A 26,425-nucleotide genomic window follows, 5' to 3' on the forward strand; every position below is an offset into this window, starting at 1 on the left:
TGCAGATTGCAAATAGCATAGATTATAGTTTTGCCTTTGCCTTGGATGGTCTTTAGGTGCGCGCTTGAGAGCCCCGACTCCTGGAAGCAAATGCCCAAGTTAGTGTACCGCTGAGTACTTTCCAGCAGAAGGTGGCCAAGCCTCCATTTTAATGATTTTTTCTTTGGGTACTTTCCAAAGATGATGACTTTGGATGGATTTGCTACGAGCTTATTTTTATCGTTGTATGCGGCAAGTGCCGTCAGCGCCTTTTGTAGCCCAATTCTCGTATGGTCCAGGAGCACCAGGTCGTCGGCGTATTGCATGAAGTGAATTTTTGTCCCGCCTATCCTTGGGATAAGCAGTGCTGCCCCAGTCAAGGCTCTCTCCATGTCCGCTGTGTATAAATTGAATAGCAGTGGGGCTAGCACGCACCCTTGTTTTAGACCTCGGTCCGTGTTGATCTTTGCGGATGCATGGTCCCTCGAGAGTTTGATTCTTACCCACGTTTTGTGGTGCAAGGATTGGATCGCCCTCAACAAAGATGGATTGATGTTCCAGTGGGCCAGCTTTCTCCACAGGATTGCACGATCTATCCCGTCTAACGCCGCCGAGTAGTCAATGAAGCAGGCGAATAAGGGTGGGCTTTTGCGTGCCGAGCGTGGTGGACCAGATAAGAAAGTGCAGTGATGTTATCGACTGTGGTGGACCCTGGTCTAAATCCGGTTTGGCAGAATGGGAGGAGACCTTCAGCGTCCGTCCAGTCTGTGAGGTCCCTCAAGATGGCACTGGCGTAAGCTTTACCCTCGATGTCCAGAAGGGTGATCAGGCGATAGTTTGATGGTTCAGATTTGGGGCCCTTTTTGTGAATTGGCTGCAGGAGCGAGCCTCTCCATGAGTCTGGGACATCCCCCAGGAGCCAACATTCAGTGTACAGGTGGGTCAGGGTTTTTGACCAGAAGTCGATGTTTGCCTTGAATAAGTGTCCAGGAAGGCCGTGTGGCCCCGGGGCACCATTTTGTCTGATGTTTTTTTAGGATTTTGGTCACCAACAGTTTTCCCGGCGAGGCAGACATCTCAGTGGTTGGGTCTAAGTCAGCTCTAATGTTAGATGTTTAATTTTGCTTGGTGGCGGGGCCGGTTTCGATGTAAAGGGCTTTTACATGGGCGGCCCAGATGGGAGCCTCGAGGGAGTTTTCTCTGTGGTTTGTGCATCATCCGAGGGTGCTTAAGTAGTGCCAAAACTCCTGCGATTTTCCTGGGCTCAGCAAATCAAAGATTTTCAGCCATTGTGCTTCGCAGTGGTCTCGTTTTGCCTCCCAAACCTTCTTGGAGTGGCTTTTGCTGGCCTCTTGAAGTTGTTTCTTCATTGAGTTTGTGCCATGTTTGCGTTTCTTGCTCAGTTGTTTAGCGCTGATTTTGATTTCCGCCTTGTGACCGTATGTAGGTGGGGAGTCCCTGTTTAATGTGCAGTTTGAGGTTCCACGAAGGATCGCAGCAAGGGTCCCAGCGGTGGCATTCCAAGTGGCTATTGCGCCCTTTTTAGGCCGAGCCTAGACGAAAGCAAAAGCGAAGCTTTTGCTGTCTAGGGCTCGACAACTTATGTTATCACTCTGGGGGGAATGTGGACAGCAGACTGACAGGCGCTTCTCCTGCCGGAGATTTTACCTCGTGGGCGCGCACGGCGCCGTGCCCCTCTCGTGCCTCATATTCCCGTGCGCAAACACTCACACAGCCACACTCACGCATGCGCACATACACAACCACACGCATACACAGACACACACAGACACACACTGCATACACACATGCACCCCCCTTAAACAGACCCACGCGCACACAGACAGACACACGCACAGACACACTCGAACACACACAGACACACGCGCGTACACTACCCCCATTCCCCCCCCACCCCCACCACTCACCGGGCTCTTTCCGCGTGTTCCGTGTGTCCTCCGCAGCGCTGGTCTTCACCCGGGCCCCCTCCTGGGACCCGGGACTTCAGATGCCGCACTCCGCTTTGCCGCCGGGGCTCGGACCGCCCTCTCACTTAGCCCGGGCTGCTTTTTGTTTCTGTTCTGTGTTGCTGGTTTCACAAGCACCCCGTTCAGTGCTTTAACATAATGTCAGCAGCACCACTGTCTACAGAGGCAGGTCGTCAAAGAAATAAATGGGCGTGGACGTTATTTAAAATGAAAAGGCGAAATGAGGCGCTTGTTTTTTTATCGCGGATTCCCGTCCCGTCCGCCCGCCCTGGCTCTTTCCTGCTCCTTCTTCACGCCGCGTTTTAGAGCGTTTTGTTTCACAGCAGTTGACAACCTGATGTCTTCGGATAAAGCATTGGGACATTAATTCCGAGAAGGAAATGCCTTCCGCCGTCACTGATGTGTCAGCTTACTCCTGCTAATAAAATGCTACAGTCACATGTTTCGAAACTGAAATAATTCGAAAAAATAAACCTTTTGGTCATAAAAGCCACCGATGTTTTGAAATAACTCTGTACTGCACTTACTTCTGGCACTATGTTTAACCTTAACCAGCAGAGCTACCTTTGCATCCGGAGTTTCCAATTGCTGTTTGGTTCACAATTCTTATCTTTTTTTCATTCCTCAGCACGACACAATATCAATTTCAACTGCAACATGTTAGAAATCAGTAATATGTTCCTTAACGTAGTGAACACACACTGCATCAATTATCCCTACAAACAAAACCCCCTCTCTTCCAGCAGGGTAGCTTTCCTAAAAAGCAAGACCCCAGGTGTTCCTCGATTTTCCTCAGTGTTAGGAGCCTGACTCACAGCCCGAGGCCTTTTAACTTCGTTTTAGCCACAGATTCCATATCGATCCCAGTGGCTTCATTTCCTCTTGGAATATTGTTTTTCCTTCCAGAGTGTGACCACATGCAGGTTTCCCCAACACACCCTTTCACCCTCACACACCCTCTCACACTCTCGCACCCTCACCCACCCTCTCACCCTCTCACCATCACACACCCTCACCCACCCTCTAACACCCTCACTCACCCTCACCCCCACAACCCTCACTCACCATCATTCCCCTCACCCTCACACACCTCCTCCCCTCATACCCCCTCACTCACACCCCCTCACCCTCACACATCCACACACCCTCACACACCCTCTCACACTACTTCGAACCCTCACCCTCACACCTCTTCACCCTCACACACCCTCTCTCACCCCTCACACCTCCACACACCCTCACACCCTCACTCACACCCTCACCCTCACACACCCTCACCCTCACACACCCTCATCCTCACTCACCCTCACACCCCCTCACCCTCATACACCCTTACCCTCACACCCCCTCACCCTCACACCCCCACACACCCACACACTCCCTCACCCTTACACCCTCCCCTCATTCTCACACCCCCTCACCCTCACACCCCCCTCACCCTCACACACCCACACCTCCTCCCACACCTCCTCCCACACCCCCTCACCCTTACACCCTCACACACACACCCACCATCACAGCCCCTCACCCCCCCTCACCCTTACCCTCACACACCCTCACCATTACACACCCTCACTCACCCTCTCACCCTCACTCACCCTCACACCCCCTCACACCCTCTCACCCTCACCCTCATACACCCTCATACCCCCTCACCCCCCTCTCAGTATTACTTATTGAAAAAAAATTAAAAGCCATTGTTATTTGTAATATCAATACATGTAAGTCACGTAAATACAACACATGTTGCATTACAAATGCTATACGTGTCACATTTGCGAAAGTTATAACTATTGGCATTGTAAATGACTAAGCTATTAATTTCGCTATTTTCAAAAACAAAACATAAATAAAAAATGTGTCATTTACAATACCAATAGCTCCAACTTTCCTAATGCGAGACCTATTGCATTGCAAATGCTTGTTCTGTTCATTCAGTGACCAGCTTGGCCACTGGTTTGCCCAATTGTTAAAAGTTGTGATTGAGGTCTGTGCCCATTTGATTCTTCTAGGCAACTTTATCAGTTCTTCGCCATTAGGTGCTCCAATGTATTTGAGCCAGTGGCGAGTGTCCACTATGAGATTCAATGTGATGGTTAAGGCAGCGTGGTCGCTATCGCTGCTCGGATGAACTGTGAAGTTTGACATGAGAGGTTGTAGTTTTTCACTTAGGATGATGTAGTCGATCGTTGTTTGGTTGTTATATGTAGGACCGACAAAGGACCCTGGGCTGATATTTAGGAAGACCGAGTGCGCTGTCGCCAGTTTATAAGTTTTTAATAGATCATTCAGAGCAATGGTGGCCCCAGACTGATGTCGTCGTGTGGTTAATATCCCTATGTTATGGATATTGAAGTCACCAAGAATTATGCATTCCAAGGCCGGGTATTGGAGCATTAAGGACTCAAGGTGGGTTGTCAGCGTGGCCAATTTGGATATGGGCCCAAGTGGATTGTAGTAGAGGTTAATTAATGGAAACGCAAAGTTTCCATTTGTCAGGCGGCAGCCTTTCAGGATGCCCGCCTGGAGGTTGTCCGGGAGATTGGGAATTACCGCGAACTCCTACTGTCTACAGATGATCTCTCCAAAGAGGGGTCAAGGTTGAGCTGGGAATGTAGAGAGACCCACCTTTCATGTTGTGTGTTGCTCCATGCTTAGACAGGCCACAGAGTGGATGGAGAAGAGGGGACACTTCCTGAACCTGGTCTGTTTGTGTGAGATGCACTTCACTGCTACTACCCATGCTGTCAGCTTTGTGCAAGCCAGTGAAATGTGTACAAGTGTGAGAGAAGTATGCTCTTGTGATGCCCATGATACACATACTCTGTGTACAAGGAGGGAGGAGCGCATGCATTCCTATTGGTGTCCTATTAATGATGAATGTGTGAAGGAACACTTCACTACTGGTACGTTCTGTACTTCCAGGTGAGAGAAGCATGTGCGGCCAATATCCTTATTGACCCGTTAAATGTGCATCCGATGCTTGCACTGTTGCTGTTCGTGCTCTACTTACAAAATGGGGCATATTTACAAACCCTACTTACAAAGTGGGGCAAATTTACAAGCCCCTTGCGCCGCCGGTGCGTCACGTTGCATGACGCACTGGCTGCACAACCTGCTGCTTGGTATTTACAAAAAGCCAGCCTGCGTGGCTTTACCTGTGCTTGTAAATATCGCCCCTTTTCACACAACAATTTGCATGTTAGGGGCGTGACATGGGTGTTGCTGTGGGTATTCTCAGGCAACACCCATGTCCACTGATGCATTTCCAGATTTACGAGCAATCGTAAATCTGGAAATGTGTCAGGATGCTACGCCACCCAAGGGGTGGCGTAGCAAGGTACATTGAGGAGAAATGTTTTCATTTCTTCCCGTTTTTTTCCTCCTTCAATGCGTGCTGAATTCTACAGCACGCATTGGAAGAGGAAATTACCTCAATTTATGGTTTTTGTGCAGGAAGGTGCTCCTTCATGCACAAAAACAATCTTCCCATGATGCAGGCATCCTTGCGCCATGTGCAAGGGTGCCTGCACCGGCGCATGGCAGCAATGTGTGCAGCAGCTCTGGGGGAAGCACAGAGATGCAACATAATATGTTGTTTTAAATATGTTGCATCCCTGCGCTTCAAAACTAATGCAGCCGGGCGCAGCAAAATGACTTTCGGCACCACACTGCTTTAGTTTCTTGTAAATCTGCCCCAATGTGTGGGGAAGTCTAGTTCTACTGATGCCAGTGCTGTCCCTATCATGTTTGTGAGTGACATGTACATTGCTTGTGTACCAGACCAGTGTTTTAAGAACCTCACAGTGTTACTCCATGTGTTGAAGCTGCGAGGTGGCTATGTGTGTGGAAGCAACTTGTAAAATGATGTCTAAAATCTGAAGATTGAGTGCTAACCTTGAAAAAAAATCTTAGGGGCATATTTACTAGAAACTGGCAGAGCGCAGTGTTACACTAAAATAAGGCTGCACTCCATCAGTTTCAAAACACAGGAAAGTGCTGCATTTGCAAAACTACAGCACACCCCTGCATCCCCTAGGGCTGGCGCTGAAGAATCTGCCTAGTGCCAGCGCAGGCACTCTTGTCATGTTGCAAGGGAGCCTGCACTGCAGGGGTGTTTGTTTATGTGCAGGAAGGGATACCTTTCTGCACATAAACAATCTTTACATGCGATTTGCTGTTTCTATGTGTGCTGCAGAATGCAGCACACATGTAAAGATCAAAATGCAAGGAAAAATAGAACATTTCTCCTCCTATCACCTGCTTAGCCCCTTCCCCGCGGTGCTAATTCCCCCGCTGTGCTGGGGGCAGGGGGGTGGCGCACCGCCATGGTGCTCGTGACGAACTCAGCTCGTCACGCAGCACGGTGGCGCTGTGCTCATGACAAGCTGAGCTCGTCATAACCACGCCCGTTTTAATAGAACGCTCAGCACAGCGGGAGAATTATCCCCGCGTGTGAGCTCCGCGAGTGTCATGACGAGCTCAGCTCGTCATGAGCACAGCGGCACCATGACTTGAGCTCGTCATGAGCACGGAAGAGGTTAAGAACAGGTATTCCCTGGTGATATTTTTGGCACTGCTCCTAACCTTGTAAATATCAGGCAGTGTCAAAAAGCAATAGGTGTTGCAGTGGAACACCCACTGAAATACCCACTGCACGCCCCTTTCACGCTAAGTGCTGCATGAGTAGGGCTATTATTTACAAGGGGGTGTTACAACACATTAAGTGGCGTAACGCTGCCTTGTAAATAAGGCAAAGAGCCTAACGCCACCCGAACATCACAAAAAGTGACGTTCTGCTCATGTTAACTCCTTCTAAATATGCCCCTTAGTGTCAATTTATGAACGGAGATGTTAGTTTAGGATCAAGAAAACCATTAGCTTGATTTCCTTTATTTATTTCTATTAGTATTATTATCCATGTGAATCATGTGTATGCTCTCTTGAAAGCTTACTGCAGTGGTGTCATATATATTTTTGGTTGGTGGAGTATGATTTTGTAAATTCTGTCAAAGTTTTCATAACATGATTTCTTGTCAGACCCCCACAAAATCCATATGTGATGCCTTTATACACTGAAGGCCTTCGGGTAATGGGAAGCACAGTTGTTCTTGGCTCTGGCTAGTAATATGACTCCCAAATGTTTCCTCTTCACTCCTTCAGGCAGGGAGAGGTCCTCTAAATGGTCAAAACACAAAAAACCCAAGAAACACAGTTCTGCTTCAGTGATTGTTTAAAGCGTCGTTTCTGCCTTTTAACAGCGTCTGCTTCTTCCGCGCGGTGAATCCCAGTTCTCCAGAAACCTTAACCAGAGTGCATCTCCATCCACTAATCTGTCTTATTGAGGCTTTTTGTCAGGCCATGATGACCCTTTCACCCAGGGACCCATATGGCTCCCAAGGGTGTGTGACACCCTTCAGCTCAGGAATTCGGTAATTACAGCCCTGACACCACACAACCCCAGAAAGACATTAGAACTAATGTTACTGAAAGTTAGCTGCTTTTTCTTCCAGATTATAACTTTGTTTGAGAGATCACCAAGTGCTAAGAAAGGACGGCACGATGGTCAGAGCACACAAAGATATGGGCCAATGACCCAGTGGGTGAGTGGAAGATCATCCAGACCCATGATGAGATTTTTAGTACTCAGTAAATATGGTCAACCAAACCATACATTTATACTTTAGACACTATTACAGAGACTATATAGAAAGGTACGTTTACACGTGTAGATTTACCTGTGTCAATTTACTACTACCCCTATGGATAATTTTACTACTTTTTGCTGTTCACCATTTTTAAGTGTAAAGTTACTCCTGGGGGCAATCGGACATGTGTCCGCCCCCTGGTGGATCCTCCTGCACCAGGATTTATGAGTGTAAAGTTACTACTCATAACCTTTCACACATAGGTTCCGGTCTCTACCATTGGGGCAGAGATCATTTCCCAATAGTCAAGTTCAGAGAACAATAAAAGTTGAATAATTATTTTTAAAAATTAAACATTTTGTTAATGTAAAATAAAATTGTAGTTAACTTTACAAAAATATGATTAACTTCTGACTAGAAAAAAGAAAGTTACAACACATTAACTCATTTAATTAAAAGCTTAATAAATAATTAAATAAAATATATTGCTTTACTATATAAATATTATTACTTGAAATAATTAAAACATCTCACCCTCAATGCAATTTTCATATGCAATGATTATTTTGTAAATGTTAGTAAAATGTAACGGTTAAAGTAATTTTTGTTTTTCATTAAAAGTTTTATTTAGTTATTTTTAAATAAAAAATATGTATGTCATAAAAAAAATCTAATTCAGTATAACTTTTAACATTTTGCCAGCTCGTATCAGAATAGTCGTCTAAACCCAGTAATGAGATGAGCAGTGTCAGGCACACCAAGAGAACTCCCTACTTGGTATGGTACATCAGGACACCAAGAATAGGAGATCAGTCTTCTTATAGGAGGTTAAAAAAGAAAGGAATTACGCCCCAGATAAAGGTTAAGGAATGAAAAAATGAAGAATGGCAGCTATTCGGGACGATATCAAAGAAGCCAAGAAAAATGATTAACATGAATTCAGAGCGAGGTTGAACCTAAAAGATATATCCAGTAAGACACCAAAGATCCCGAGCAGCTTTTGACAACAACCCCACAACCTGCACTTACCCCCCAAGCACGTACCCTCAGTATTTTCCCTCCTTATCTTGACCACAATGGCAGGGGCGGCCTTAGGCATGTGCAAGCTGTGCACCTGCACAGGGCCGCCAAACCCTAGGGGCCGCCACGCCATTATATATCCTTAATATAATGTTCCTCTGAGGATGGATACATATTTACGTGGCAGCCCCTGGCAGGGATTTGGCGGCCTCCGGCTCTGTTCCACTTCCAAACACCCTGACCCCCTCTTCAGGGCCCCGCACTGACCCCCTCTTCCGTGGCCCCCTACCTACGCTCCCTGCCCAGGGCCGTCATGAGCCTAGAGCCGCCCCTGACAATGGGCATTATTAATTACGTAATAATGAAGAATCAAGGGCACTAAAGGACTGCTTCCGGTATGCGAGTGTAGCTCTGCTGTCTAGTAGCACCTGTACCTGAGCCAGTCTCATATGGCCTGAAGTCTGCCAACCGCCCACATAGATGGTATGGTGGGAGAACAAAGTGACATCCACCCCATTATGGCACTCTCTTTCTATGCCACCACTCTTCACCACCTCATTAAATACTATTTAACCGGTCCACCTGATGCCATCATAAATTGGGTGACTGTATCCAAACCTCTTGCACATTATTATTAAAAAGCATGAGTGTGTATGTCGCTTTTTACATTTTTTTACACCTTTTGTTAATAATGTGTGGCATGAAAGGCTTGCCTGAAATTATTTTCATAAATATAATGATTAACCTAAAAATCGGTAATGCTGTCTGATGTACTGATTTATTTTCAGGGATTGACCTGCAGCTGACAAGTCTACAAGAGCTACAGAGGCTCCTGCAACCCTCACCAGAAGTACTAGAGGCATCTACATCTCCTTTCCCTGGTCCAGCAGGTCCGCCCTGCCAAGACAGTAGCACCTCTCCTATGCCTGACCCTTCCCACCGCATGGCACTGGAAGATGTGCCCAATCCAACCATGGATTACCAGGTCAGCAGCTTCACACATAGGTCTAGGTCCAAAAAGTCGTTCAGACACTCTTCTAGACTTGTCTTTTTGTCCATGCATCACCAATGGAATGGTAATACACTTTCTTGGCCTTCTAAGAAAGGTGCATTTACCTACACCTTTTCCGACTGCTGCTACCTCTAAAAGAGGAATAGGTCTCAATCTCACCATACTAGTGAGCACACACTGACATTGCACCAGGGCCACCTATACTCCTTAATCTCTGTGGCTTTATTCACTGTTAATTTTCTACAGTGTACAAACTTAATCACAATTTTCAATTTGGCATCAGTAGGTATTGTCTTAGGGCTAATGTGTATAAGGTCTATCAAATTGGCACAAAGTAAAGCTTTGTCACAACTCATTTTACATTATTGATTATCCCTTGCTCAGGGTAGAACATAAAATGTGTAATTCAACTATTCATCCTTCATCTGTGAAATATTTCTCCACTTAACATCCTTCCCAGTTGTAAATGCCATAGAATGAATTATTTGCCACGTCTCATCAATCCCCAGAATACCATAGTTTGGCCAAAACATCTCTGCCCTTATGCATTCTCTGACCAGCCTTCTGCATTTCCCCCACTTCTCCAGCTGTAAGTTTGGCAATCTTGCAAGCCCATTGGAGTTTCTCCATTATGAATTCATTATATTTGAAAATGTTTAAATGATAAACATTATTATTTACCCAAAAAACTGAGGCAAGTATTTCGTTCTTTTTCAGGTTTTTTAAAAATTGTATTTGGTTTGCACCTTTCATATAATGCTTAGAGCGAAATGAAGAATCATCTTTTCTATTTTCTGCTCTGTCAGAGTTGGACAGCAGCTCATTCTTCCACATCCGTTTTTATACTCAGCAGAATTACTTTTCCTCCAGAGTGGTGTTTTTGCGTATGTGCCTTGTTGGTATCGCATTTTCTTACAGTTTGTCGCCCTTTGCCCGCACATAAACGACACAGGAGTCAGAGCTAACTTTTCACATCCTTCTTTATTCCCTGCCAGGATGTAACTGGCTTACAGACTAGATTAGTGTTCCTGTTCCTGTTTCCGCCTTTCCTCTTCCTGTCTGCCTGCTCTGTCCCGAGGCAGAGTCAGGCATGACGACATGACATCTCCCCCTTTTGTACAAAGTCCTACTGCTCCCTACATTTCTTCGACAAGCCGCCTAGGTCTTCTTACTTGACGTCTTGGACGGCTCTCCTGTTCTGGCGCTTGGCTATGCCGACTGGAGCTGCTGACAATTCTTGGGGAGTTGTGATGATGTGAATCGTTGTTGTCACTTTGACTAGCTGAGTCGCTCGATACTTGACTCGAGGAGGTTCCTCGGTGGTTTGAGGGAGTGTATCTCTTGAAATGCGATATGTTTCTTGTTATTTGCTTGTGGTCAGCTTTTGCTGTGATCATTGTTCCCTTCCTTTTGTAAACCTGCAGTGGAATGTCAAGGTATCGGCTATCTGCTTTTGTTCACCGGTCACCTCGTACTATGACCCAGTCTCCTTCTTGGATGTCGACGTCCTTGGCGCGCCGGCGTCGGTCTGCATACGTCTTCATTTTCTGTTTCTTCTCTCTGTCTATTTCGACCAGCGTGTTGTGATCAACAGTGATGGTCCGTGATTGGGACGTCGTGTTTATTGTGGGTAATCGAGTGCGGGGTGCTCTCCCCAGCATTATTGTGGCTGGGCACTGGTTCGTGGTGTTGTGCGGAGTGGTCCGGTAGGCCCTCAGCACCTCATTCAGGGTCTGCTGGATGTCTCGGTGTGTTAGTTCCGCTTGCTGGATTGCCTTTTTCAGTGTCCCCATGAATCGCTCCACCATGCCGTTGGCTTGTGGCCATAATGGAGTGATTTTCTGGTGTTTAAAATTGAGGTGTTTCGCAAAGTCTGTGAACTCATGGCTGTTGAACGGGGGTCCATTGTCAGATTTAACTCTTGACGGAATGCCCCATGCTGCAAAGATTTCATCTAGTATGGGGATGACTGCTGTTGCTCTGGTAGATGGTATCATGTGCGCAAAGGGGAATCTCGAGTACTCATCCATGACAACCATGATGTATTGTCCTGATTGCAGTGGTCCAAAGAAGTCGACTGCGACTTGTTGCCACACTCCGTCTGGAAGTTCTGACATTTGGAGTGGGGCTGGAGGTTCCTCACGACTAACCAGTTGGCATGTCATGCAGTCTTTTAGGGTTGATTCTACCATATGATCGAGAGAAGGGAACCAGACTCGTTCTCTCAAGATCTTCTTCGTGGCGTTTATGCCTCTGTGGCCTTCGTGGGCCAGGTTGATGATTCCTTGGTGCAGCTTGTGTGGGATCACAATTCTCCCCCCTCTCAAGAGGAGTCCTTTGTCACTGATGGAGAGTTCATCATGTATGCGTTGAAAGGCTGTGAGATCACGGAGGTGTGTATCCGAGCCTTGAGGTGTGTTTTTGACATGTTTTTGACATGTCGCCAGGAGTTCGCACGTATGTGGGCCATGACTGCTTGTATGAGTGGGTCCAAAGCGGATGCTTCTTGAATGGCCTCAAGAGGAACTGTAGGAGGGCATGCCGCATCGATGACAAAATGGATATAGTCGTCAGCTAGTGAATGTGCAGTCGTGGCACTGGATAAGGGGTGCCGAGACATGTAATCAGCTGGATTTTCAGCTTTGCCAGGCTTGTGGACGATGGTGTATATGTAGTCTTGGAGACGCAACCCCCACCGCTCAATGCGTGGCGGCATCTTGGCGTTAGGATTGCCGAATATGGTGATCAATGCCTGGTGGTCGGTGACGATGGTGAAGTGTTTGCCATATACAAACAGGTGAAAGTGTTCGCACGCCCATACCACAGCCAAGCTTTCTTTCTCCGGCTGGGAGTATGCTTTCTCCGTATCCGTGAGGCTGCGGCTGGCGTATGCGATAATATGGCGTTGATCAGAATGTTCACGATATTGAGCCAGGATGGCGCCCAGGCCCACTGGACTGACGTCGACTGTGATCTCTGTTCTCTTGTTCGTGTCAAAATAGGCAAGATTGATGGCTAAACCAACAGCCTGTTTGATTTCCATGAAGGCTTGCTCGCATGCTTGTGACCACTCGAAAGGTTGTCCTTGACGCGTGAGTTCTCGAAGTGGGTAGCTGATGGTGGCGTAATCACGGATGTAGCGTGCGCAATAACTCGCCATCCCAAGGAAAGAGCGGAGATCACTCACGTCTCGGGGCGTCGGGGTGTCAGCAAGTGCAGCTACCTTGTCAGGATCTGGTTTCATCCCTTCGCTTGAGAAGATGTGTCCGTAGAATTTCAGGGTGTTTTTGTGGAACTCACACTTGTTGGCATTGAGCGTCAAGTTTGCATTCAGTAGAGCGTGGCATACTCTGTCCAATGCAGTATCGTGTTCGATTCGATCTTTACCAAATACTAGCAGGTCGTCACTATAATTGAATGCATTGGGGATCCCTTGAATAACTCGCCGGATGGCTTCCTGGAAAATTTCGGCGGCTGACGAAATGCCAAAGTTCAAACGTTTGTAACGGAACAGGCCTTGGTGCGTGGTGAATGTTGTAATGTACCTTGATTGTTCATGGAGCTCTAGCTGGTGGTAACCTTTGTTAAGGTCAAGTTTGGAAAATATTGTAGCGCCATTGAGTCTCGTAATCATGTCACTTATGTGTGGCCCCGGGTGGCGCTCTCGCTCGATGGCGGTGTTGGGTGCGCGCATGTCCACACATAGTCTGACTTTATTGTCCTGTCCTTTCTCCGGGACCACCACGACTGGGGATACCCAGGGGGTGGGTCCTGATGTGCGTTCAATGATGTCCAATTGTAGGAGATCTTGGAGCTCGTCATCAACGGCTTGCTGTAAGTGGAAGGGCACTTTCCTGTGATGCTGGGCAATGGGTGTTATACGTTCGTCAATGTGTAACTTCACCTTGAAGTGGTTTAGTTTCCCCAGGCCCTTGAAGAGATTTGGGAATTTCGCCACGATGTCAGGGGCATCTTCAGTCATGTACAGCAGTTCCACTAGTTTTAGTCTTTCGGCTGATGGCAAGCTAAGCAGACAGTCAGCGACATCAGGTCCCTCTACCACATGGACGTATGCTGGAACTTTCCTGTCCTTGAAAGTCAGTGTGGTGTGAAAACGACCTAGACATGGTAGGGGTTTCCGAGACATCCATGTGAATATACGAACCGCTGCTGGCTCCAGTTTGGGTCGATGTTTCATGTTGTAATACTCCAGCGCACAGATATAGTTTAGCGATGCTCCCGAGTCCAGGACGAACTTTGCTGGATGGTCTCCTATCATGATGTCTAGTTTGGGGTATCGTTTCAAACGGTCCGGGTCAGACACCATGCAGATGTATTCGTCACTGTCTTGCGACGCAGGCGTGCGTGATGATGAGTCACTGGATGTGGATCTGTGCGCTCGATGTGAGCTTGTCGTATGGTGTCGAGAGTAATGCGTGCTCGTGGATCGGCTTCGCGGTTGGTGTGAGCTTGTTGATCGGTTACTTGATCTTGAGGAGCTGGATGGGTGTCTTTCTCTTCCCGTTACTGCACGTGCGTGGTGTCATATGCTAGGTCGCGGGACGGGAGACCGGTGCGTTGATTGTCTGGCTTGGCATGCTACCTCGAAGTGATTATCTTTTCCACAGCGGTGACATCGCTGGCCAATTGCTGGGCATTGTCCGGAATGGGGGTATTCTTGTCCACACCGATAGCATGCGGGTGTTGATTTAGTAGGTCTAGTATGTCGTGATTCTCGTCTGGGTGATGTTTTCCGGAAGTTATGGTGATGTTTGCTCGATCTGTGTGAGTTTGTCACGGATCGGGTGGTCTTGCGTGTTTGTACCCGGAGGGCGTGTTCTTTATGATCGGGCTTGTGAGTTTCCATTCACTTGGCATGGTCCTCCGCTTGATCATTGATTCTTGTTAGTTCTTTGATCTCTTCTAAAGTGTATGGTTTCTTCAATAGTCGCCTGCTTAGTGATTCAGATTGACATCCATCGATGATGCGAAGTCGCAGTGCGTCTTCCGTCTTGAAATTTTCAAATTCACAGTATTGCATCATCCTTTTAATACGCACAATGAAGTCGCCCATGTATTCTCCTTTTTCTTGGGTGGCCAGGTTAAACACATATCGCTCGTAGTCCACGTTGCGTTTGTGTAAGAATCGTCTATCAAGAGCAGCTTTTACTTCGTCATAGGTGGCAGTTGCTGCGTCCGGCATCTCCTTGATGATTTGTGCTATCTCTTGGCCTGCTAGATTTCGCAGTGCAACCAGTTTGCGTTTGGGATCTTGTAGTAGGGAGCCGTCCATGTAATCTTCAAAATCCTCACTCCAGGTTTTCCATGCGGGCCCCATGGTGTTGGCGGGCGTCACTGTCAGCGGCTGTGACTGTCGCATAAAAGGTGCCCCCACAGACGCCTGAGGCATCATGGCTGCGTTGGCTTGTGCTGCTGGGCCCGCTACCGCGTGTCTTCCAGAGGTACTGTTGGGCTCGGTGTCAGACATGTGAGGCTTGAATAGTAGTTTGGCTAATTGAGAGTTTTATTCACCCTTTGTTGTGTCTCCCTGCTTTCTCGTTGTTGCTAGGGCTTGTTGTAGTTGGGCATGTGTTTCTTTGCTTTTCCTTGCCCCTTTTAATTATTGTAGGCTTGTTTTCCCGCTTTATTTGCTAGCCTTATGTCCTGGAGTAAGTTGCGCCTGATTCTAAGATGGCCGCCGTGTTTGAGGCGTGGGTTGTTCAAGGGCCGGCGCCTGACCTAAAATTGGCCGCCAGATGGGACGCTGTCTTCTTGGCCCAGACACTCTTTGTCCACACGCTTGCAGTTGCTGCCACAATCACGCTTTCTTTGCTTCTGTCTTTTATTTCACTGTAGCGGGACTCACCCTCGCATCTGCTCTCGCTTCAGTGTCTCCGCGAGTGGGCGGGGTCTCCGCTCCTGCAGTGGCGCCGCTCGGTACTGGGCTGCTCCGGGGATCAGTCATCCGGTGATGCGTGTGCACTTTCCTTGCTCTGTGCACCTTGAGTGGCAGCGCGACGTCGTCTAGCCGGGTCGCGGCTCCGGGCAGTTTCTCGCGCCTTTCTAGGCAGCCGGTGCAGGAAACCACGGACTCGTCGTTTTTTTTTTTTTTTTTGGGCCGTGCAGGCGGCTGGGCTACACGACTCTGTTGTGGGGTAATTGGATCCCACCCTCGTCGCCAATGTCGCGCTTTGCCCGCACATAAACGACACAGGAGTCAGAGCTAACTTTTCACATCCTTCTTTATTCCCTGCCAGGATGTAACTGGCTTACAGACTAGATTAGTGTTCCTGTTCCTGTTTCCGCCTTTCCTCTTCCTGTCTGCCTGCTCTGTCCCGAGGCAGAGTCAGGCATGACGACATGACACCGTTATTCAGATTTTTTTCCTCCACATACTAAGGCTAGTTGACTGCTTCTGCTAAAAATGAGGTTCTTTTAATTATACAGCAATAGTGTCTCTTAGATGGACACTCGCATTACCTACTCTTCCCGTCCTCCACCGACAAGACTTTGTCATGGCAATACTGCGTGAAGATAAGGCCCAGAGTCCTCAACAGTGGCGGTTTCTGCTGTTGGGCGTCGGGGCTCCGCCCCCCCTTACTTTCATTGCCAAGGACAGTCAGAGTAAATAAAACTAAAAGCAATTTGTTGGCCAACAAATGTTTTTTTTTTTTAATAAAATGAGCACACATTTTTTGCTTTCTCTGATGCACCGACGCCGTGTCAGTCACTGTGCTTGCTTCCATCCGTGACGGAAGCAAGCATTCCATAAATGCTGCCCCCTAGGCTTGCCGAAAGTGTAGAGCATTTGCCGGGCTGAAGCTCTCACGGCCCTGAGGCCTGTGAGGTCATCAGCTCGGCAAATACAAAGCCTTGTTGACCAGTCTCCTCCCCCTGATCCCCTGGGAATGAAATCAGTCCCGAGCGTCTTTAACTGAAGCCCTGTATCTCTGGGGCTTTCCGTCACTCAGGGAGGTGAGAGCATGGTCACCACACCCTTTCCCAGCACGTCACAAGATGGGGTGGCACCCACCCTGTGATGTACTAGGAAAGGGTGGAGTTAAGGCTACAGGTAGCCGGGAAGCCAAGTAATCGAGTCTGCGCAGTGTGTCTTCATTAATTTTGAATACACATTTCGCAGACTCGAGTTGTCTGCTTCCCGCGCTGCAGACATTTTTGGACGCCTTTTCCACCACATGCAGACTCGTGAATTTTAGACACTGCAGATGTCCAGTGCAGTGAAATAACTTGCCGTGCTTCAATTAACGAGTCACCCGAGTCAGTCTTGACAATGCTTCAGACCGGCATGACAAAGAAAAACTTTGCTGCTGGGGAAATGAGAAAGGGACTTGCTCGGACCCGGCCTATTTGAAGAAAGTAAAGTAAGCAATTTTATCAATCACAGCTGTATTATAATCTCAATAAAAGGTATAAATTAATTGTTTTTTGCATGTTGGAATGGACACATCGTTTTCTAACTTTCTTAAGGTTTATTGTTAGGATCAGGAGGGAGAAATTTTTATTTTATAAATGTAATTTGTAAATACAGGTATGAACGTATTTATAATTCTTTAGAGTTTAATATGGGGTGCTATTTCAAATATATGGCGGTCCTAGCTTGTAAACAAAATGATCCCGTGAGGTGTGCTTGTGACATGTTATGATTGGCATATTTTCTTTATGGTAGATGATGTGAATGTCAGAGCGGCGATTTTTCAGTGGTGAGCTAGGATCGAGTCCTGGTGTCAGCTCAACATCCTGTAGTTTTGAGTAAAGACTGTCCCTGTCCTTATAGAACATGAATATGTCCTTGTCTCATGTAACTGGTGCTCATGTAAAGTGCACCAGTATCTTTGGGGGAGTTTGGCCTTTATAAAAGCTGCAAAAAAAACACAGAGCTAGAATGTCAGAACTAACATTAAAACGCATTTACTGTTCATTTTTTACCACATCCAGATATTCCTTCACAACTGATTTGGGGAGTCATACAACTAGATCTGAACTCAACAAAACACTGAATGAGTTAGCTTTGTAGAGTTCTCTTCTCTTTTTGGAGCAAATAACGTTGCATTTGTTTTCATCACAAAGAACCTTTGATTAATAGTATCAATCATTTGCCTATCTCTGTTGAAGCTTTTACGGTTATGCCGCCTGAAGTGCAGAGCATGCATGATTGGGTATTTTTTGCACTTTCAATGACTAGTCAGCAGGATGCTGGTGCCTGGATGTTTGAACAGCCACCTAATTGAAAATTGTCTCTTAAAAGAATTTCATTTCAACTGAACTTTTTCTGCTTCTGCTCATCACAACATTGTTGTGCTCAATTCGTTGCTAATTTCCTTTATATATTGCTGCAATACAAAAATATGCCAAAATAAGGACTTCCATTAAACGGGGAACCATTGAAGTTAAAAACATCTATGGTGTTTTGCTCTTTTTATTTAAAAGAATTGTTCTTGAAAATAAATTATTTAAGTTTTAAAACAAGATTTGCGCAGGAAATCGCGACCGACCTTGCAAAAAAATCCTGTGCTACCCTAATGTTATGTTAACTCATACCTTCGCAACCCCAGCCCACCACTCTCAAACTTCACTTGCCGCCACTGGTCCTCAAGGCACATCAACACAGTCTGTATGCCAGGCTGGTACAGAAGCACAGTTCTGAACTATCTGTCTGTCTCTTATCCTCTAAAGCAGGCATTGACCTCAGCATGTAAGGTCAGTGGGAGCAGGCTTGGGAAGGGGCAGTGATCTCACCTCATTCTGCTGCACCAGATGCAGCCTGCTGAGATCTTCGCCTACTACCACATCAACCTTGACCTTGCTGCTGGTAGAAGAAGCTTGCCACCATTCTCAGTGCCGGGTAAGGCACAGAGAGTTAATGAAACTCTTGGCTGCCAGTTTGGTGCATAGTGGCTCAGTCGTCATTTGGGCCGAGGCTTTTAGCACCATTAGACTTGACGCTTAGGGGCACTCGAACACGACCAGCTAGACACAACCAGGTCATCGGCACTCATGCACCTGATGGTAAAAAAAGAATTATGAATGTACCTTTGCGAGTAATATCCTTGTATTTGCCACCAACAACAAGACCTTACTGTAACAACAGTTCTAGACATTAAAGTTTAGAAGTAAAGATTCTACTTAAAACAGGAGCACAGAGAAGATCCTCCTTTGAGAACAGAGATCAGCAACATACTCCAGGCTAACAAGAAAGGGTGCAAAAACGAAGTAACATGAGCATGATCACAGATCTACTACAGCTAAAGAAATTTCTACAAAAAAGCTACTCAAAAAGATCATTTATATTCAGTCACTCTTAAAAAAATTGAACAACTTTAGTTTTCTTTTGGCATAGCACGCCTGCACATGACAGTGCTACAATGTTGCCCCTAAAACCAGGGAAGACAAAATTAGGGAAAACTTTGTCCAAGATTGTACCCCAGCCCTTTGGTGGATAAAATGTGACAATCTTCTCAAACAGCACTGTGTAGTACATACTAGTCACTAAGAAATTTCTGTGGTGGATTTGTGATTCATTGGCTAGGGAGCCCACACAAAGAATTTTGTGTCCCAGGACCCAAAGAGAATCCCTTTATCACAACAATGTGCTTGAGATCAGAGCGATTCACGTAGCTCTATAGGCTTCCACTCTATTGCCCGATGAAAAAGAAGTTAAAATTCAAATGTACAACACTAATGGCATGCATTATAACAGAAGCAAAGAGGAGCAAGGACATCAGCCCTCATGAAAGAACCTCAGCTGCTATGGATTCATCGCGAACGGCACTACTCGTTGCGCCAGAGAGTGCTGCTTGTTTCTGCCACTCGAGTAGATATTCTACTTGAGTAGCAGCTTCCCCCACGTGAGCAGCAGATTTCTCAATGCCAGCAGTCGCAACCTGCCGCAACCACCAGTGTTGAGAAATCTCGCCGGCAGGAGATCTAGCACACGATTATTCTTGCTTGCACTCAGCAAATTAACATTGATGAGCCACATGAGAGAAAAAACACTGCAAACTCAGCCGGTGGAGCAACATTTTTCACCCACCCCTAAAATTTATCGCACTATTAACTTTGAAACATGCTCTTCAAATTTGTGATTTTCTGCTGAACATATGCTTTAACAACTAATCATAAAACGTGTGTTGAAACATTGCCTGGATGTGACTAAACAATTCAAAACCTCTAGACAACTATAATCTCAGCACAATTAACCTTAGGCTAGTCTAATATTGTTGCCTGATAAATTATTATTGTTGGAAAATTGATTATTAGTGGTGGAAATAAGAACACTAACACAGTCTAGGGCTCAGAATAATTCAGAGGGTTCACTGGCTTGCCTTGCAATGAGCTTCCGGTCAACATTATGAAAGTCTGACCTCCAGAGCTTTCCAGCTGGATGGACTCGAGATCCAGGCCAGCTCGCAGTTGAAGGTGAGCAGCTTGACTCTCGTGATTGGTCCCGGTCACCTCCTCTACTTTCGGAAGTAAAACATTTTACAGAGCTTTTTTTGGCGGGCCCCTCAATGTTCTTCACCTGCCCAGATTCGGTGAGGGTTCGCCGACTTGGGTTTCAACCAACACCCAGTCAAACTCTGGAAGTCAGACCTCATAGAGCTTTTCAGCTCAATGAAACTGGACGGCAGGTTGAGGGTCGGCAGGTTGGCTGGCCAGATCAGTCGGTTTACTTATGGAGCTTTTTTTCCAAAGTTGCTCCAAAGTTCTTCAAACTTCTGGAACTTCTTCCTGAAATTCCTTTGAAGGTCCCAAAGTGTCCAAAACAACATCTAAGCGTGTGGAAGCTCCAAGATGGTCCTTGAAAGTTTAGGACTTCAATTCTCACAATCCACTTAGACAAAACCCTTACAAATCCACTGGTAGTACTCCAGGCTGGGGATTCTTGGTGGTGATCGTCCAGGTGAGTTCTGTTAACCTGTAGCTTGCAAGGAGTCCACCCTTTAGTCCTTCTGAAGCAAGGTAGGCCCACTGGGCTGTAGTTCCACATTGTGCAGTCAGTCAGAGTGCAGGGCCAGGTTGGTGCAAATCAAACTTCTCAGCATGGCCTCTTCTTCTTCTGCTTGTTTCAAGCAGCAGATGTGAGAGGCTCTGCCCCTCTCAGATGCTTGTTTCAAGTTCTCTGGGTCAAACAGGAGGGCACTCCCGGCCAATGAGGTGCAGGCCAACACTCCAGAGTATGGCCATATCCTTCCAGGTGTGGCACCATAGTCTCCCAGAGAGCACCATTTCTCCAAAATTCAACATGGCTGATTTTTCAGCAGAGAGGAGGGACCAGGCTAAGCCAACCTTCAGGATGGTTCGTCTTGATATTGTCCCTCCCCCTTGCATGTGCTCATTCCTTCCTTAAGCCAAAGAGTAGGGGTGTAAATGAAACTAGCTTCTCCTACCTGTCTCTTCCTTCTATTGAAGATTATTGTTTACGACCCTTCCCTCTGGTCTGGCAATCCTATGTAGCAGAACACTGATCTCACAGAATGGCTCTCTAACCCCAGAGGCTACTTATCACCTCATCAATGCAGCCTCGCTAATACACTTAACTCTGACCAATCAGGACATACCATAGGAAGGCTGAATTTTGGCTTACAGACGAGAAGGTCATATAGCTTATTGTTAGATTCATCAATTCCATTCAAGTTCTTGAATTATATTTTGATGACATCCTTGAAGTTAGTTAATATTTAATAACTTCTTGCCATGTTAACCTATGTAGCTGGGGATCTGCAATGAGGAAAATTAATTGGGAAATTTCTCTAACACCAGGGCCTATAAAACATATTTTATGAGGACCCTGCCTATATCTACAGGATGTCCCCACCCCTGGAACACCTAGGAGAGACTTTAGGGGTTCTGAATAGGTCTAAATATAGCAGATCCTCACTCTACAGTGCTCCTAGCACCAAAGTCGATTTTGGGAAGCACTTTACCACAATTTGGGGAGTGAAATTTGCAATTTCACTAACATTAGGGCATATAAAAACCATTTTATAAGGACCCTCCTTATAAAAAACTGAGCCCCCACCCCTGGGACACCTGGAGGAGAGTCCCTTATATGCCACAACATTGTAGTTTATTAGTTTTTTTGTGCCCCAAATACCAAAGTCCAATTTGGGCACAATTTGCATTTTAAAAGCAGCCCTGCAACACAGGGCTGCTTTTAAACTGACCTCAGGCTTCAGCAGTGCGCACATGCAAGTGCAGGAAGGGCTGCTTGCCTCTAAGCTGCCATGCCCTATTATATACCAGCGAATTAAAGGAAATTTCAACCCCCCAGTCCTATTATGTACGAGGGCCTTTTTGGGGAGGTCGTGCTAATCATAGGGTTACCCTAACCCATAGTGAACCCTAGTGTATGTAGGTGTTTTCACCGTATTCCTAGTGTTTCTTCAGCATAGAACTGGCCCTGGCCCTGGTTTGGCAGAGCCCAGGGTCAGTCAGTTACCACCGGTACCAGTCAGCAAAAAATGGGGGTGCCGAAGGCACCTGGATGACTTTACAACCCTTATCTATATTATTATCTGTAGTTGCAAAAAAAGATATATAGTAATTCTCAGCTGCACTAGGTTTCATTCCACCATGAATAATGCTGTCAAGGAATACGCTTTCAGAAAGTTCCATTTGCAGAAAGCTTCCAGGCAGTCTCGTTAGGCTTCGCACACCTTTTCCTCTGACTTCAGTTTGGATCGTACAACAGAACTGATGCAAGAAAGCCAGTACCACGTCCCAAAAAAGGTTGCTGAAGTAAATGTTTTGGATAGCATGCGTGACTCGCCTAAGTGATTTGTCACTTGTATGTAAGGATTCCTTGACTAGAGGAGGAGCCACTGATTCTTTTATAATCTAAATTCCAGCAGTGATAAGACTCTGAGATCCCCTTGCACCGGTCAGAGCTGGTCATGTTTTTAAACTGATATCTTACTCTTGTCACAGCAGATCAGGCTTGACTCCCTAAGCTATACAACTTCTGTAAATAGAACATTATTTCTCCGCGTAGCTTGATTTATGACCTGGTCATAGGTCATATGAGCCTGCATTCCTCCCACTGCAAACACCACTAAACACTCTATGTAAAATGAACATGTTGCTAGCCACCCAGAGACAAATCTGTACCTAGGGTAGGAGAGCTGCCAAATCACTAGTAATTGCTGTTGAACGTAACACTCTACATTAAATGAAATGTTTTTATTTCATTTATAAACCTTTATCAATATCCACTCACATTAGCAGGTGTGCTTAGTCTGCCACACACACAGGCCCTTACACACACTACACCATACTGTTTCCGTCACAACTCTGCCTACATTGGAGGGTATGCTTCCCAGGGTGAATGAATGTCACTAGTTGAATCGGGGAACATCCTTTACAATGGAACTTTTACAACGCAGTACCGTTACCACGCAGGTTTACAACGAAAGTCATAACAACGACTTGCGCTGGAGGTCGCTGTAGGATAGGGAATAGTTTAATTTACTATCCAAAACCTTCCCTACCATCCACGGGGACTGGAGTTGGAATAGTAAATTAAACTATTCCACTATGCAGCGCCTGTAAAACCTATGTGGTAACGGTACGCGTAGTAATACCACGCGTTGTACCGTCATACGTACGTTGAATCAGACTAAAGTAACAACTCAGCAGACAAAAAGGATACAATATGGTAAGACCTCTGTAAACTTGAGCATTGTCTATGTGTACCTGAGCTAGACTTTGGGCCATTTATTGTATCAACTCATCTGCCTATGAAATGCTGAACATGAGGAAAGCAACTCACAGACCTCACTTTCATCTATGTTCCAAGACAGCTGTCAACCGACTATGATTAATGTTAATAAAATTGGTTCCAGCTGAATCCCATCACTTTATGGGATGGCGTCTTCCTCTGTTAGTGCGTTCCACCACTTATTGTTTCTAGTATTTCACAACATTCTTCAAAAGTGGTTTCCACCTTGGATGTTTCTCGTTGAGTTGATTGTCTTGGTTCTTCTTCGTCAGGGGTAGTTATCTTAATAACTGTGGACTTAAAGGGTCCTCTAAGTCGCGCAGCTTCAACAGTGAGCTGTCTTCTGAATCTCATTACTTTTCAGCTATTCCCATGCTACCCCCATAGCACCAACATTACCAGTAAGTGCAAGAAGATGAGCCAAAGGCAGTAGGCATGCACGACAAAGGTATAGAATTCTGAGCAAGTTCCATCCCTCCCCATCCATGCTCCAATCAGATACCCCATCCATCCTCACTGCCCTCCTCTTCCTGTGCATTCCTTTCGTCTTCAGCTGTCTTAATAGACCTCTGTGGATTTGTAGATAGGTTAGCCCTTCGGAAGTTCCAAGCGTACATACTCTCAACGCTCGCTAGGCAATGGGTACCCTGAGGTTTACAAGAGGGAATCTGATAATGAAGTTTTAAGGTCAGATAAGTGACCATCCCCCAACGCCATGTGAAAATAGTTGAATACTGCTCATCATATCATTCAGGAGTGTCAACCAAATACGTTAAGTAAAAGCCACTGGAAAAGGTAAAAAAGAACAATTACAAACAGAAACAACACGTAGTGACTGTCCAAGCAACAGCCAGGCCAAAGAAAGGGGGCAAGTCTTTTCTTTTCTCTCAGCCAAAATATAGAGCATTTTCTCCTACATTGATGCTTTTTTTCCTGAACATGTCTTTTTTTATTGCATTGTAACATTCTATTGATTTAGCTGGCACGTGCTACTTGAAATTGCTGCAAACTTGAAACATGTTATTATATTGTAATCCATAACTTAGAGAGTGTGGTAGACAAAGTACACGATGAAGCATTGCTCATCTCAGAAGGGTACGCCTTCTCTGACCTTGCCGTTCCTAAGTTTGACCTCAAATCTGTGTCCCGTATGATTGAGATCTACATAGCAGAGCTATCATAACAAGCACTAATAAATCTAGAAAAGTAGCATTTGCCCACAAAGCTTTAAATGGGAAACCTATCCCATAGATGTCACATCTGAAAGTACTTGAATACGTAGTGTTAAGTGAGAATAGACTCATTTGTGATTCGCTGAATACAGCACTTATTCATGTTTGTCCATCATCCCCACTGACCTCTCTGTAGCATGGCTCATTTTTACAGGCTACAAGGCTGGCATGTGTTAGAATTGGACCCGAATTTAATTGGAGAAGTCTACACAAGGGGATTGTTGTAACTTTTGCGAGTAAAGAGACAAACTATCGCAACAATTGATTGCTTATTGATAGCTATTGCCTGTATCTAAGCAAAAGGTGTGATGTGTGGCAGTTATCACAACCTCTTGCCTTAGAGGGACTCCTCTTCAATTTCAGAAAGTGAACCATCTTATTGTCTCCCGTAAGCCTTACTCCTGTGGAGAAGCTCTGTATGTTTCCTCTTAATGGTCCAAGGACTTATGAGACACAGGACAAAAGAGATGAGCGACACTTCTTTGCCACCTTACTTTTCCAGGTACGAATCCTCATCTCGGAGACCACAATGCTATCCTAAAGAAAGCTTCTCCTGATAGCTGTCTGGGTCTCTGAAGATCAGAGTAGAGGATACAACATTTTGGAGCTGTTAAATCATCTAGGGTGGCAGTGTGGTTGAAATCCTCGTCTTGAGCCTAATTTCACGCCATAAAGTCATCACAATGTGACTATACTTGCGGGCGCACTTCGCAGTGCCAAAAGGAGCACTGTCATTTTTCTTGCCTGAGTCTGTGTTTTTTTCTGGCAGGGCCAGCATCTTCTTCAGGAGATGGTTGGAGAATTACGATCACTGCAAAATATTCCTGAGTGAGTAACACCAACAACTATCCTCTGCTTCACCAGAAATGTCCATTCTACACACACCCACTGCGGCACACTCACAGCTCCAACCCTGCTCAGCGCACGAGTGTGTTTGCTCCCCATACTTGTATGTGTCTACGCCTCAGACCTGTGTGTGTCTTCCCCCTCTCACATTCGGTGCCCAACACTCCTGGATGCATGTCCCCCTCATTCCTGGGTGTATCTGCTCTCCGCTCATGGCTTCATCTCTAATTCACGCCTTGGTCCTTCCTTGGTGCATGTGCCCCTCAGTGCTGGGGGTACCTCTCGCACATTCTGTTCTCTATCCCGTCCACTCGTTTCTCAGTGGTGCAAATATGTTTTGTGTTAATAAACTGATGTCTCTTTGACAGGAGAGATCTTCAGATGCTGCTGGACACATTCACTCCATCCACAAGTATCCCAGAAGACGCAGGTATTGCACTGATTCTTTCCATAGGTACTATAGTCCCCTATATACCAAGTTACTCGGCTGCCTCCCGTTTGCCCATTGTCTTTACATTCTGTTATCCTACAGGAAGTGAATCCACTCCCTTGTTCCGGATTCTGTAGCTGCTTTCCTTCCCCCGGGCAGTCGTGCATCTCTCATCTCCTATGTACCCTACTTCCTCTCTTGTGTTCTAATTATGAATCTGCGACAAGTAACAGCTAAACTCAGCATTTCGAAATTCCCCAGGGCCGTCCACCTGTAGGCCCTGTCCTCCTGACCTTCCCCAGGTATTCACCTTCTGCCCTTTTCCTAGGTTCTGCTAGGCCAGTGCTTAATGTGCCCCGGTGGTTTCCAGTGTCCAGTTGCACAACAACAGTTGCTTATTAATTCAATATACATTAAAAGGACTAATTCCGGCCACCCAAGCCATTCTTATAGCTTTGTGGGGCTGGAATAGTATGAAGTGCCATACTTGAAAGAGTTAGATGTTCTTAGGTGTGTTTGTACTGTCAGCCAG

The 26,425-nt window shown here is 46.1% G+C and overlaps 1 protein-coding gene across 3 annotated transcripts in view; it reads left to right on the forward strand.

Moving 5' to 3' along the window:
- The window catches only part of LOC147730783 (uncharacterized), a 200,598-nt gene that overhangs the window by 157,366 nt on the left and 16,807 nt on the right, over positions 1-26,425 (forward strand). For all 3 annotated transcript variants that reach the window (XM_086958631.1, XM_086958632.1, XM_086958633.1), the window contains 3 exons: positions 9,424-9,620; positions 25,387-25,445; positions 25,832-25,893. In XM_086958631.1, the coding sequence (XP_086814757.1) occupies positions 9,424-9,620; positions 25,387-25,445; positions 25,832-25,893 (318 nt within the window). The remainder of the gene's footprint in view (positions 1-9,423; positions 9,621-25,386; positions 25,446-25,831; positions 25,894-26,425) is intronic.

This window comes from Lissotriton vulgaris, chromosome 2_1 (assembly GCF_964263255.1).
Source record: "Lissotriton vulgaris chromosome 2_1, aLisVul1.2, whole genome shotgun sequence".
In the NCBI taxonomy this organism is placed as follows: Eukaryota; Metazoa; Chordata; class Amphibia; order Caudata; family Salamandridae; genus Lissotriton; species Lissotriton vulgaris.